The 14,148-nt window shown below is 36.3% G+C and overlaps 1 protein-coding gene across 16 annotated transcripts in view; it reads right to left on the bottom strand.

Annotated features, from left to right (window-relative positions):
- Tcf12 (transcription factor 12) overlaps nt 1-14,148 on the bottom strand; it is a 311,137-nt gene that overhangs the window by 172,783 nt on the left and 124,206 nt on the right. For 3 of the 16 annotated variants that reach the window (XM_006243351.3, XM_017595485.3, XM_017595484.3), the window contains one exon: nt 7,881-7,942. In XM_006243351.3, the coding sequence (XP_006243413.1) occupies nt 7,881-7,928 (48 nt within the window). In that variant the 5' untranslated portion in view covers nt 7,929-7,942. 16 annotated transcript variants of the gene reach the window in all.

Genomic DNA, 14,148 nt, shown 5'->3' on the forward strand with positions numbered 1-14,148 from the left:
CATCTCTAAGACTTCGAATCATCCAAAAGAAAAGACCTTTGGATATGCTCCTATTGCATACAAGAGGAAAGTGCTACACATCATTAAAAAGAAAAAAATGAGATTAAAAAACAAACAAACAAACAACAACAAAAAACCTACCACCATATTTCTGATTTGTAATGCACTAGAAAAAATGCTTCTCTCATCCTATTCCTCCTGAGTTACCACTCTTATAAAGATCTACTCTTATGGAATCTGGGTCATTAAAAAAGGAAAATATTTAATAAAATGTCTCATTAAATCCATTATAATTTGAAAACAAAATTATAAATACCATGAAATAATAAAACTAAGAATATTTCACAGTAGCTATTATATTTCTTTCATGAAAATACAATTTCCTTAAAAGCAAATATGGGACAGAGGAAAGAAAATTTACAAAGATCTCTTTCTGGTTCTCAGACTCATACACATACCACAGCACTGTCTCCAAAATCATCATGTTTCTAGTTAATTTTTGAAATGTCAGGTGATGCCTAGCCCTCTGATAACTTAAAATCTTGACAAAAGATGAGGAAAACTGAAAAAAGACCAAGACAGACAGACCTGCCCTGCTTTCCTGAGACCACACAGCATTCTCCAGACTACACCCTCTCATTCAAGAAGACATGAAAGGAACAAAGACTGGCCTCACTACCTCTGTGGAAAAGAGATGTTAATCCAACACAAATGCTAGGTGCCAAGGGCAAACTAACTGTCGAATCATTACAACTACTTATAGATGCACATCATGACTCTGACTTCGGCTTTAGCCCTCCAGGAATGCAAGCTCCAAATTAAATGGGCTTTATATATGTCTACTACAGAGCCATGATACCTACGTGACACATAATCAAGAAGTCTCCAAGCGACATTTACAACATGGTGATGCTCCAAGAATGTATTCTGGGGACCACAACCACAGTCCAATATGTCATATCCAAAAAGAGGTACAAAATAGGATGGCCTTGACCAAAGTCATTCCTTGGTGTTTATTTTTAACCTAAAAACAAACGCTGTACAAATACTGACTGACATACCACAATTCAATACACCTCAGTATTCTTTCCACCACCCCTTCTCACTGCCATTTCTAGGTACAGTGTGAAAATGAGGCAATACAGCCTATATACTCGCGGAAATCATGAAGCTGTACTAACTCTATAAAAATGCTAATTTTCAGCCATATTATTCACGTTATAGATGAACAAATTAAAATGAAAAAATATGAAAATTAAGAAGTTCCAGCTTAAAATTCAATGCAATTAAATGGGATTTTGTTGTTGTTGTTGTTGTTGTTGTTATTTGTTTGTTTTGGTTTTGTTTTGAGACAGGGTTTCTCTATGTAGCCCTGGATGTCCTGGAACTTGTTCTTTAGACCAGGCTGGACTCAAACTCAGAGATCGACCTGACTCTGCCCGAGTGCTGAGATTAATGGCATGCATCAGAACTGTCCGGAACGATTAAAATATTTTAAATGTCTGTTTTAACCTATACATTTTTAAGTTAACAGTATCATTGCTTCAACAAATAAAATATGCCTATAAGATACCCTTCTGACTTTATGCTCACTTTATGTTGCAAAAAATTAGAAATGTTGGCCTTTGCTAGAATAAGAAAATAGACCTGAAATGATCAATGAGAACTGTTTCTGAATTAAGACATAATCAATTAAAGTTTTTGTAACTCAAGATACTTCTATTGATTTATCTATACTATCAATCAGTCAATCATCAACAAAGTCTTGCTTATCCTAAGTTCAAGTGGTTTTTCCTATCTCAGTTGGATACCTGGAACTTTTACAAGTATGTGCTCATCACCTTTTAGCAAAATTTTTCAGGGAATTGTGAGGAGATGACTCAGTAGGTAAGAATACTTGTAGTTTAAAACTAAGAACCTAAGTTCAAATTCTCAGCACTCATATAAAAACACAGCCAATCACAGCTGTATGCACCTGTAACCTATGCACTATGGGTGAAAGAACACAGGGAAATTGCTGAGACTTACTGGCCACCAGCCTAGCTCCAGGTTCTCCCTGTCACAAGACAATAGGGCAGAGAGTGATAGAATTGAACACCCAGACGTCCATCTCTCTATACACCCTCATGCATAAGCAGTTTTCTCCCTCCTTTCCTCCTCCCTCCCTCCATCTTACCTCTTTGAATTTTAAAAAGTATTGTATGGGACTGGCAAGATAGTTTAGCAGGTATTAAAAGACATAAAAGAAATTACATCTAGTGCATGAATTAAATACAACCTAATCCACTACCAGAGGGAAACAATAACCTGTATGCACTTGGCTTAGTTCAATCAAACTGTCAACAAGTTTAAGGGCACTACATTAACAGAATAATGTATTTATGATTAAAAATGCAAGTAAATGTTAGTTATATTCTTTAAAAAGTATTCTCTAGTTTAGGCATTTAGTCCCCCCCACACACACACCCACACACCCATCAATCCATAAAGCAGTTCTCAACATTAACAAGAGCTGAAACTGTATTATCTCGTTTTTTCTTTGTTCTAAAATTTTCAATGCACTACCAATCTCTATCCAGATGCCAACAGAAATGCTTGCCAATACTTGTCAATCTTGTCTTTCCTTCTCTTGACCTTTCCTCTCATTTTCTTCTTACCTATCCCTATCTCTTATATCTCCCCCTCCCCAACACACACCCCTTTGGGTTTTCAAGACAGAGTTTCTCTACGTAACAGAGCAATGTCTGTCCTGGAACTCTCTCTGCAGACAAGGATAGTCTTGAACTCACAAATATCAGCCTGCGTCTGCCTCTGTGTGCTGGATTGAAGATATGTGCCATACCCAGCATTCTTGTATCTTTTAAGTGTCTTCTCAGGTCATTTTAATCTAGTTATAAATGAAACTAAATATATATATAGAAGTATGAATATTTACATATGTATTGTTTCTATAACATATTAAACTCTAGGCTACAAGATGAATGAAACAATCCCTATGTTCAAATAGCTCACAGTTTGGAAAAAGAAACATACATGGAAGAGTGTGTGTGTGTGTGTGTGTGTGTGTGTGTGTGTGTGTGTGTGTGCGTGAGAACACACACACATACTCATAAACCCAAAATCATACTACATCGCAGTCTCTAAGGTTTGATTAATATTACTAAACGATCTGTTAGTACAAGGGACAGGTTAGCAGGACCAGTAGATTTTAAGTTAAGACTGGCCACCCTGCCACATTTCAAATTAAACTTTCTATGCAAAAACATAAATAGCACATTTGACCAAATGTCAGCACAGCTTCAAATAGGAGCATCAAGACAGACAGTACTTCTGGACAGGTAGGAGACCGCATCATGATTTGATACAGAATGCTTAAAGCAACCGAAGCATATTGATAACTAGAAAACAATTAGATATTTAGAAAATGGAAGACTAGCTCTAGCAGTACTATGTTCATAGCAACCTATTTTTGAGTGTCTCCTATAACCTAGCTTTTAAGGGATTCTATGTATTCAGCCAGTTAATCTGTTAGCATCAAGGAATCTCATAAAATGATAATCGGCATGTTAATGTAGGATCATTTCTACTGAAAGCGAACTCTCGGCTATCAGAATACTTGAGCTCCCAGAAACCTTACATACAAAAACCCGACATCAATACAGAAATAGCCACACCTTACAGCAGATCATTATTCAACTTGCCCTTCCTAAGAGCTACCAGACCTGACTAACATGGCAAGAGACACTGAAGCCAAGATCTAGGCCAAGCTGTACCAGATTCTAAACTACAGAAAGTATTAGAAATAAATGTATCATGTTAAACTACTAAGTGTGTGGCCATTTAACACAATAAGAGACAACTAATTCAAATATAAAAAGACAGAAGTATTACATGAAATGCAACTTAGATGAAATGGACTAGTGGCATAATTCTTAAGTTATATAAGTAATCTTGTTAAAGAAATATTTGAATAATCCTTTATTTATAGACAAATTAAAAATTTTCTCAGGCCTTAGTTAGGTCAAGGTGCTTGCCACCAACTCCAATGATCTGTCTGATCCACAACAAGTTGTCCACTGACTGACCTCTATGCCATATACAAATATTTTTAAAAAATCTGAAAGAAAACTAAGGCCCAAATTATCTTCAGTAGTAAAACCTATCAAAAATTAAGGAGAAATTAACAATTCTGCATAAACTCTTACAAAAATATAAGCAAGTGGTTCTCAACTTTAGGCTAGCATTATCATGTTACTTAATTTTGAGAAAGAAAATGCAAAAAGAAAAGAAAACCCTTTCAGTTTCTCAGATGCGAAAACCTGCAAAACTGTAACAAACTGAATACGGAGACATAAAAACTGGCTCCATAACAGCTAATGCTTCCTGCCTACAAGTACAAGATCACTTTTACATTAGAAACTAACCATAGTCATTATTCCAATAGGAACACATTATAAAGAAAATCTATCAGAATGGAGCAGAAAAATCTCCAACATCCACATTTGTTAAATATCTTCACTGAATTAAGAAAATACAGGAATTTCCTTAATAAACCAAGGCATGAATGAAATGCTATCCAAACAACAGAAAATGTACAAAAGGACGGTACGAGTAGTAAATGATATGCTGTTAATATATAAAAACCACTTGTAGAATTTATATGTTAGACACGAATCAGAATTGAAATTTTATAAAGTTAATTACCAGCATCAAGAATTTTAAAATATTTAGTTAACTAAACTAAACAGAAAATGTACATAATCTATTTATTAAAAACTGTATTCTGAAAAGTTAAAGAAATATATACATCGAAAGGTCTCATACTCATAAGCATTACATACATCTGACAAACCTCAGAGAGTCTCCTTTTTGTAGCAGTAATCCACAACTGGTCAAAATGCAGAGAGGGCACCTATCCCTACTGATACATTTAACAGCACAACTCATATAACTAATGCCCTGGGAATGTCTAAACAAAAGAGGTAGAAAGATAGCAAGAACCTGAGGTCCACTACAAGATAGTACCTTCTACATACACAGAAATTGTAACAATACAGTCCCCTAAACAAGGCTTGCATAATGAATCCAGTGAACATCCCACCATAGATGGGGAAATCTAACAAGGCTCCATCCCTAAAGAGCTACAGACATTAACAAGAAAATATCCACGGTGCATTGTCAACTTAAAAACAAGTCTGTAATGAAAAGAATGGATCAAGCAAGACACCCTTCAGCATGACTCCTTCTCAGGAAAGGCCTCTGGCAGGTCCCCAGAGGAGACCCCGGGGAAGGTCTAGTCCTCACAGAGGAAGACAGCTACAGGCATTATGCCCTGAAGAACTGCCAGTAAAGCAAGGTACAGAAAAGTTTGTGTAAAGAACCCATTCATGTTCTGCACAACGAAATCACCTTAATGCTTCAGACTCTCTTTGCCCACTAAGACAGCTGGTATTTTGTTGTTGCACAATAAAACAACTTCCTAAACACCAAAAATATATTCTCTTCTCTGTACAAAGCACCATACTGATTATATTACGTTGTGGTACAAGTCTGAAGGTCCTCCAAAAGGCTGGTCACCTGATGTCCTACCGCATCCGTCATGTTCAAAGGTGGAGCTTTATTTGCTGAGCTACGGACACAGGGTAGACACCTAGGAGGTAGGATCCAAGTAAAGAAGTGCATCCTTGGGCCCTATATTTTGTTCCAGTTCACATCAAGAAATTATGGAATTAATTATGCCTTTGTGCCTCTATTTTCACAGGTATTTTGTCACAGAGACAGAAAGCTGAATGCAATATGAAATACAATGAATGCAATATGTAATGGTTTCACTTGACAGGGAGAAAGCTGGTTTATCAGTTTACTGTGTTGAAGACGAGCATTTCAGAATGACCATTAGAGTGTGGGCAACACAAGTATGTCACAAGAAAAACATATTGACAAAGCTAAGCCCTCTGGCATTCAAAATCTCCTTTTGGACTTTTACTTCGCAAATGGCATACACATTTTAAATAATTTGAAGAAATAAGGCATCTTTTCTTAGCATGTACTAATCTATATTTGTTATAAGAATATAAGGGCCTAGGAACTGGCTTACACTATTCCCCATCCCACCCCCTCAGTAACCTCCAAATATCAAGATCTGTAACATAAAAAACTTTTCCCAGTTTCAATAACTCACACAGAATTTATTTTCATGACTTATAGGACCTTTTGCTGAATTTAAAAATCACAATAGTCCACCATCTTGTCTGGGACAGACTCCAGGACTTCAAAATAGTTGTCTTTCCAATAAAACATCCAGACTTTTAAAGTTCTTAGCAAAGCTTTGTTTCAGAATGGATATATAACTTATGTGACTAGAAATAAGAGAGAAAAAACTTACAGATTGAAATTGGTCTGTCTATATATAAGATGTCCTCTATTTAATTATAATTAAGAAAAAAAATCTTTGCAGAAAGGAAACTACAAGATCAGAACTCAAGTTGTTTGTTCAAGTCATTTGTTTGGTGCTACAGCTCAATTTTTACTTCACATAAAATTTTTCTTTTGTAAAAAATAATGATAGTAAGGCTGGCGATGTGATTAAGGTGTGTGCTACCAAATCTGATCACTTGAGTTCCAGATTCAAGACACACATGGTGAAAGAACACATTTCTCCAGGTTGTGTGTACACACACACACACACACACATACACACACACACACACACACACACACACACACGGAGGTGGGGGGAGAGAGAGAGACAGAGAGACAGAGAGACAGAAAGAGAGACAGAAAGAAAGACTATCCAACAAGAAAAAAAAATGCTGGTGGTAGCATAACCTTAAAACTTCTAGAGTTTTGTTCCTTAAACTCTAAACGACTAAGAATGGAAACATTTTATGTTCTCATACATAGATGGACAGCTTCAGCCATCTAGCCTGGTTGCCATTCCTAATTGTTAATCTATCTTCTCAAAACCTTAATTTCCTCACCTCCAAAATGAAAAAAATCTTAAAAATGGCTTCTTGATGTGATACTCTTGAAGATCTAAGCAATCACACATCAAATTTAAGTCTGTAAACTCTACTGTGATAAATAGGAACTCTAACAGTTCAGTACAAATAACTAGTTATAAAAATTCGTTCGTCTGTAATCCATCCTACATTGTATTTTCATAAATAAGAAATCACTAAACTGAGGAAACACCAAGAGATGATTGACAATCACAAAAGGGGTTATCAAAGACTAAATTTAAATACACTTGAGGGACACCTGGTAAAGTGGGTGTTCTGGGAGACTAAACAGAGGTCTAGTAGCCAGCCTCGTAGCCAGCAGAGCTTTAGTACTGCTCTACCAGGGCCCTAGACCTCAGCCATCCACTTACTAGCTGTGAAGCCTAGAACCCTAGTAGAGAGAACTGTAAAGGTCAATCTATCCTGACAAGGATTGGATAGGACAAACAGACTTAAGTGAAACTCACGTGAAGTGAGAAATTGACAAAAAATATGCTTTCCAGAAAGATCGATAGCAGAGTCCCAACAGGTCTGCTCTAAAAAATGGACAGACTGGGAAAAGAGACATTCTGGTTGTCTTAGAATGGTATGCAACTGAAAGCTATGTGGTTTCTTTCAGCTTACATAACATGCTGCAGAGTTTTAAAGATGCTTACATTTCATAATCCACCTTTTCTTAAGAAAGATTTAGTTCAGGCAGACGATGCCCTGAATGGCACTAAGAGTCACAATTACTCCCCAGACTCGTTTAAGCCTAACCTTAAAACAGACCCTTTCTTACCCATAGCTTTCTTCACATCTAGAACATGGTGAAGCCGCAGTTATGTAACAAAACAGAGATTAATGGGAACATAGGTGCAATACATAGAAAACACTTACTTTAATTCTCTGTCCCTTCTGTCTTGCTTTGCTATTTAACTGCTTCATCTCTTGTTTTGTACCTGAGATCAAGAGGCATAAAATACTATTTCAAAATTTGTGTGTCCTTTCTAATTAGTGCATTTAAACTTCCTGTTCACCATAAAATCTATACCATTCAACCTCAACATATAAAAAGAACAAACTGTAAACAGGTTCTAGGATACATCTTCCGTACTATAGGGAAGATGGTAACACTAAGCTCAACTATCTAAGTCCTGACAAATGGGACTTGGGGAAAGAAAGCTAATTTTGGCCTTTTCTATACACACACACACACACACACACACACACACACACACACACACACACACACCATTATTTGTTTTTAATCAAACAGTTAGTTTTTTAACATACAAACTTAAAACTACAGAGAACTGAATTCTAGAGTTACCATTGTGTGGCAGGAAGGAGTTGGGAGGATTTGGTGTTCCACAAGCACTACCATATTTCCATTACTTTGTAGTCTGGCTCCTATTTCCCGAACCTGAGTCTGACTTTATCATAAGTAGATCTATAGAGCTAATCTTCCCAGATCATCCTATTTTTTGGTGAGTATTTCATGTTTTCATGTTGAACCCATTAGAGTACTATTCCCTATATAGAGATATATATTTTTTATTGAATCTATTCCCAGAAAGAGAAGACTACATTTTTCTAGTGAAAAGGTATTTCTCTTACTCCATACTAGTCATCTACTGATCACCTTAAGACAGATTTTTCTATTAACTGAATTTAGTGATCCTGGGGTGAGGAGGTGTCTATCTTATGATCCCACCATTCCCTATACCAAGAAAATTGTTTCTGTTTCAATTCTACTCTTAGAAATGCTTGTTCAATCTATTCAACACTTCCTATTCCATTACATCTTTCCTGGTCAATGAAATTATTTAAAGTGACACATATTTAGAGCAAACAATAAAATTATTTTGGAAGTTAATTATTTCCTGCCTAATTATACCTCCAATCTTACTGTCTTAAAAGAATTAAAAGCTTTAAAATGTAACTTCTCAGGCAAATATGGCCTATTTCTAAGCATACGTCCTGAACTCTAAAACATGCATTCATTCACATTTAGCATTGCAAAAACTTGATGCATTTACCACTCCTTAAAAATGGGAGTGGTGGGCATGCCAGAAAAATTCCTTAAAGGCAAACAAACTGAGTCAGGTATGCTGATACAGGCCTGTAATCCCAGGTCCTTAGGGAAGTGAGACAGGAGAACTGTAAATATAAGACCCACTTTGGGCTACACAGTACATTCAAAGCCAGAATGGGCAACTTAGAAAGATTCTATCTTTAAAAAAAAAAAGTTTATTTTAAGAAGGAGAAGGAATAGGTTACAATGTCTGTCTTTCTGTCTGTCTAAGTATATGCCACATCTGTATGTATAGGCATCTTCAGAGACCAGAAGAGGCTGTGAGATCTCCTGTGTTCAAGTTACAAGTGCTTTAGGCACTTGATGGGGCTGCTTGGAACTAAACTCAGGTGCCCTGGGACAGCTCAATGTTTTTAGCCATTGAGCTGTCTCTCCAGCCTCAAAATAGGAAGTTTGAAAATAAAAGGCTGGGGTTATAGCTCAATAGTAGAACACTTACCTAGTATTATGTGTGGCCCTGGGTTTAATTCCTAGTATTAAGGGACAGAATAAGTTTAATATTCTTCTTATTGCAATGGGGTTTTTCTCATAAGAAGAAGAAGCAGCAGCAAGGTCCCTCTGCTGTACTAGCAACTACTAAGGCTTCTATGACCTGTAAACCTAACCAGGTCAATCCAAAACTCTAGCCAATATAACCTCCTTAATGAGGTCAAAATGACCTCTGTGTATTTTGTATAGACAGCACACATGAAGATATCCAAGTCTCTATTATCCCATATCTAGCTCACAATCTACTAAGTGGCACTCAGCCAAGCTCTCCTACATGAATGAAAAAGATACTGAATGCCAGCTAAGAATGGAGAGAGCACTAAACAAAATTAAAGTTCCCTTTAGCCTCATCTGGCAGGAACACTGCAGAAGCTTCAAGAGAAAAATAACATCAAGTTCATCCAGATAACCTTATATATTGGTTTAAGTTTCCATTGTTTGTGAAAACTGTATTCTTATTTTAGCTGAGTAGCTTTTCTTCTCCCCTTTTTTCCAAATTGCACAGCCTACAGCGCCCTGTACACAAACTTTGCAAGACCAGCAACTCTAAACTCTTGGTAAGTTTATATTCTTCTTGGTATATTCCAACATACTGTTTGTGACAGCAATCTGTAGAGTAAGTACTGCTAGTGCTCTGAGTATGCTCAACTCTCAGCGAACGAACGCACTGCTCTAAGGAAACAAAAGTCAGAGCAAGCACTACAAAATTCAAAACATGTCTACTACTCATCCCTTAGGAGAAAGTCCCTGGGGTTCTTGGGAAAAATTGTTCAGCTATTAAGGCCCAGATTCACAACCAAAAAGACAAGTAACAAGTCCCTGAGATCATTTTGTGCTAAGTCACATATATCAAATAACTGAAGAACTTTTTAAAAGCCCAACCCATCAATAAATATCCCCTCTGCACTATTGGCACAGACTGGAAGATACGTGGTATAGCCATTACTACTGCCATTCCATTTCTATAAATGAAGAAAAAAATAGACAAGAAAGTTTGAGGTTAAGAAAATTGACTCATTCAATATCACAAAGCAAAGTGTAAGCTATGTCAGAAATTGATACTCCCACCTACCAGCTAGATCAAGTTGACATTCAGCAACCAATTCTATGACTCTGCCTCACCACACAACTACCTTTGCTATGTGAATCTCTGGTCTTCTTCCCTCCTCTCCTCCCCCTCTCCTCTTTCTCCTGTCTCCATTCTTGCCTCTTCCCTCTTCTCCATACCTCTCAAGCAAAATGGCCTCAAGTGTGCTCTGTAGCCCAATTTGACCATGACTATCTGATCCTCCTGACTCTACATCCCAAGTGCTATGATCTCCAAAGGGTGGTACCACATGCCATTTGTATGGTGCTAAATATCAAAAGCAGAGCCTCGAGAAAGCTAGGGGAACACTGCAGCATCCGAGCCACATCTCTGCCCAGCAAGGAAGCATTCTGTTCCAAATGGTTTTTCAACACCCACAAGCACATCCCCTTTCTTGTTTTAACTTTCTACTTTCCTTTCAAAGTTTTGACAGAAATGTTAGGACTACTCTTTGAATCCAAAAGTACTGAGGCAAGGCAAGAAGACTGAGAGATGCTGGCAACAAAGTGTAATATATTCACAGGCCAGAAGCAGTCTCTGACCAGTCGCAGGGCAGCCTTCCTCATGAACTTGAGCCTCCTGCAACTTCACATTTTCCAAACCTCCAAACCCAGTTTCTCATCTGCAAAGTGGGATAAATGATAGCAGTGAACACATTTTTCAGTTGTGAGAATTCTATGATATAACAAAAGTTGAGGAAATAAAAAGAGCAAAAATGCAAATGACTGTTTTATTCTACAAAGCACACTACAAAAAGAGGGTGGGGGACCTGGGGACCCCAAACTCAGTTCAAGCCAATGAAGGTTCTTTATAGAAAAAAATAATAGCAGCAATGACAAATGTATAAATACTCATCTTAACAGCAATATTTTACAAGGAAAATGCTTATGAATTTTAAAAGGTAAGCCCATTCATAGTAGCGAATAGCATACAAATTAGTTGTTTGCTGACAGTGAACCTGTATAAACTTTTTCAAAGGAACAGTAAAGTATTTAGTCTCTTATTAAAAAGAAGTGTATACATATACATATATACATATACATATATAAAATCAGCAGAAAGTTTTGCATCTCATGCAGGCTATGAGCTACAAATCTCTATCACACCATAGTAGAACTTAGGCTTGGATACCAGTGTCTTAATGGGTAAACCTAACAATATAGTCACTTAAAAGAGCTACAGAACCAGGTATCAGTCACATCTCAAAATCAGAACTTGTACATCAGAAAATGTATCACAATGAAAACGCATTTAATTCATTTGATATTGAGATAAATCACAGAACAATACATTTTCATTTGTTGAATTAATAAATGAAATATTTCCTAACTATAATATCCACTTTTATCTATGGCCTTTAAGGTCTCTGTAATATTACTATAATTTTGAAGACATAAAAAAACTTTAAGAAAGGTGACTTTCCTATGGTCTACTACACAAGCCTACAAGTCTCTGGCCTAGCTATGAGGAAATCAAGGCTGTAAAAGCATAAGCAGCTGTTTCCCATTACTCAGACTATCGCCGAGACTCAGTTTTTCATCATTGTTCTTTTTTTTTTCTTTACAAAAATTTGCTTATTCACTTTTTAACATTTTTGAAATTCTATATAATTATATAATTACATCATTTTCACCCTTCCTTTTCTTCCCGTCAAACCCTTACATATGCATCTTCTTGCTCTTTCAAATTCATGGCTTCTTTTTAATTGTTATAAGCACATATATACATTCCTAAAAACAACCTGCTCAGTCTCTAAAATGTTTCTCATATGCACTTCGCCAATGATGACCACAGAGTATTGGATAGTAAATTGTTCTTCTCTAGGGAAGAATTTTTCTGCAACTCTCAGCATTCCTTAATTGTCTGTTCTTTGTATAGTGCTAAGGCAATTGATTTTCCAAATTTTGATTATATTTAACTAAATACAGCATACCTATCATGCATAAAACATTGCTTTATGCTGAAAGAAAACCGTTTAAACCATCATTTGACAGGAAGAGATGTGCTTTTCCAAGAAAGTAATGCATAATTGCAAGGGAAGGGTAATTGATGCTATTCATATTTGTTATGGATCCAAAGAAAAAGTGTTTATTAACTACCAAAGAGCAAAATTCTCATTTATTAGATTTATATGGCAGCATCTCTTGCAAATGCATTAATTTGTTTCTGTTTGATTAGACACAAATTTCTATAAAATGAATTCTAAAGATACCCACAGAACAGAGCATATAAGACCCTGGCCATTCCATTTAATCCTTCTAACAACTTCATAAAATAACTATGACCAATCCCTTTTTACAAATGAGTAAAGTACAGTGAATTTAAATAACCTGTCCAGAATAACACTGATAGAAAGTATCATGCCTGCTCTAGTATATCACTCGCAAAATCTCTTTGTTAATGGGTTTCTGTGAGTAATTCCAGTAACCAGAATCTTAACTGCCTCTATCTTGTGAGGGCTACTTTTCAGATCTGGTTAGACCTGGAAAGGTCATATATAAAAGGAACTTAGCTGCACTGACTGTTCTAGTTCTGAAGATGATGTTTAAGAGCAGTAAGCTGGATACCTAGGAATGTGCCTGGGTTAAACAGGAAACTGGCTGACCACAGAATCAGTTTAACTTTTCTCTACCATAGACTAGACTAAAAATAAACCAAAAAATACATTCACAGTAGAAGACATCTTTCTCATGTGACCTATAGATCAAATAGCAAAAAGAGCTGGATTTTCTTTGAGTGTCATCACTGGTGGCAAATATAATGTCAGAATGATCAATTTATTAAATACTTGGATATATTGTTATACGTTCTTCTCCTAAAATTCCATCTAATATTCAAGTAGAAAAACTCAGAAAACCTGAAAGTGAAGTAAATATAAACTACAAAGGAATCACTTAATGTACTCCAAGACAGTAACTTGAGCTTCTGAAGAAAATTTTTCAAATATTTGCATATACTATATTATAAATTCCTACTATAGAAAACTGAAAATTTAAATACATAAGCAAGAAACATACTCAACTATTTTTCAGAGAATCCAAAACTTTCTTTAGAATTGAGAGAAAATTGAACACCTACAAGTTTAAAATATCCAAGATGCAAAATTGTGTCCAGGAATCAACAGTAAAATCTAAATCCTGACAAAGCACTTCACATCATGACACAGCTATTGTGGCCACTGATTCCCACGATATTGAGAGACAGTCAGCATCTGTCCACCTGTTTTCAAACTCCAAATAATAATAGTCCTTCCCAATGTATTTAAACTAGAGTGGGGCCTAAGAATAGAGCAAGACCTCTTGTTCACTGAAGCACTTTGACAGTGCCAGAAGACTATCAAAAGCAAGCAGCCCAACTGCACACAATGTTTCTTTCTGTCTACCCTTTAAGATACTTTAAGAGTTGAATGTTCATACACTTTATGTATGTTTGTATATCGTCTCTTGGCTTACGATGAGAGAAAAGAAACGGCTCATTTATTTACATACAGCATT

Source organism: Rattus norvegicus, chromosome 8, assembly GCF_036323735.1.
Source record: "Rattus norvegicus strain BN/NHsdMcwi chromosome 8, GRCr8, whole genome shotgun sequence".
NCBI lineage: Eukaryota > Metazoa > Chordata > Mammalia > Rodentia > Muridae > Rattus > Rattus norvegicus.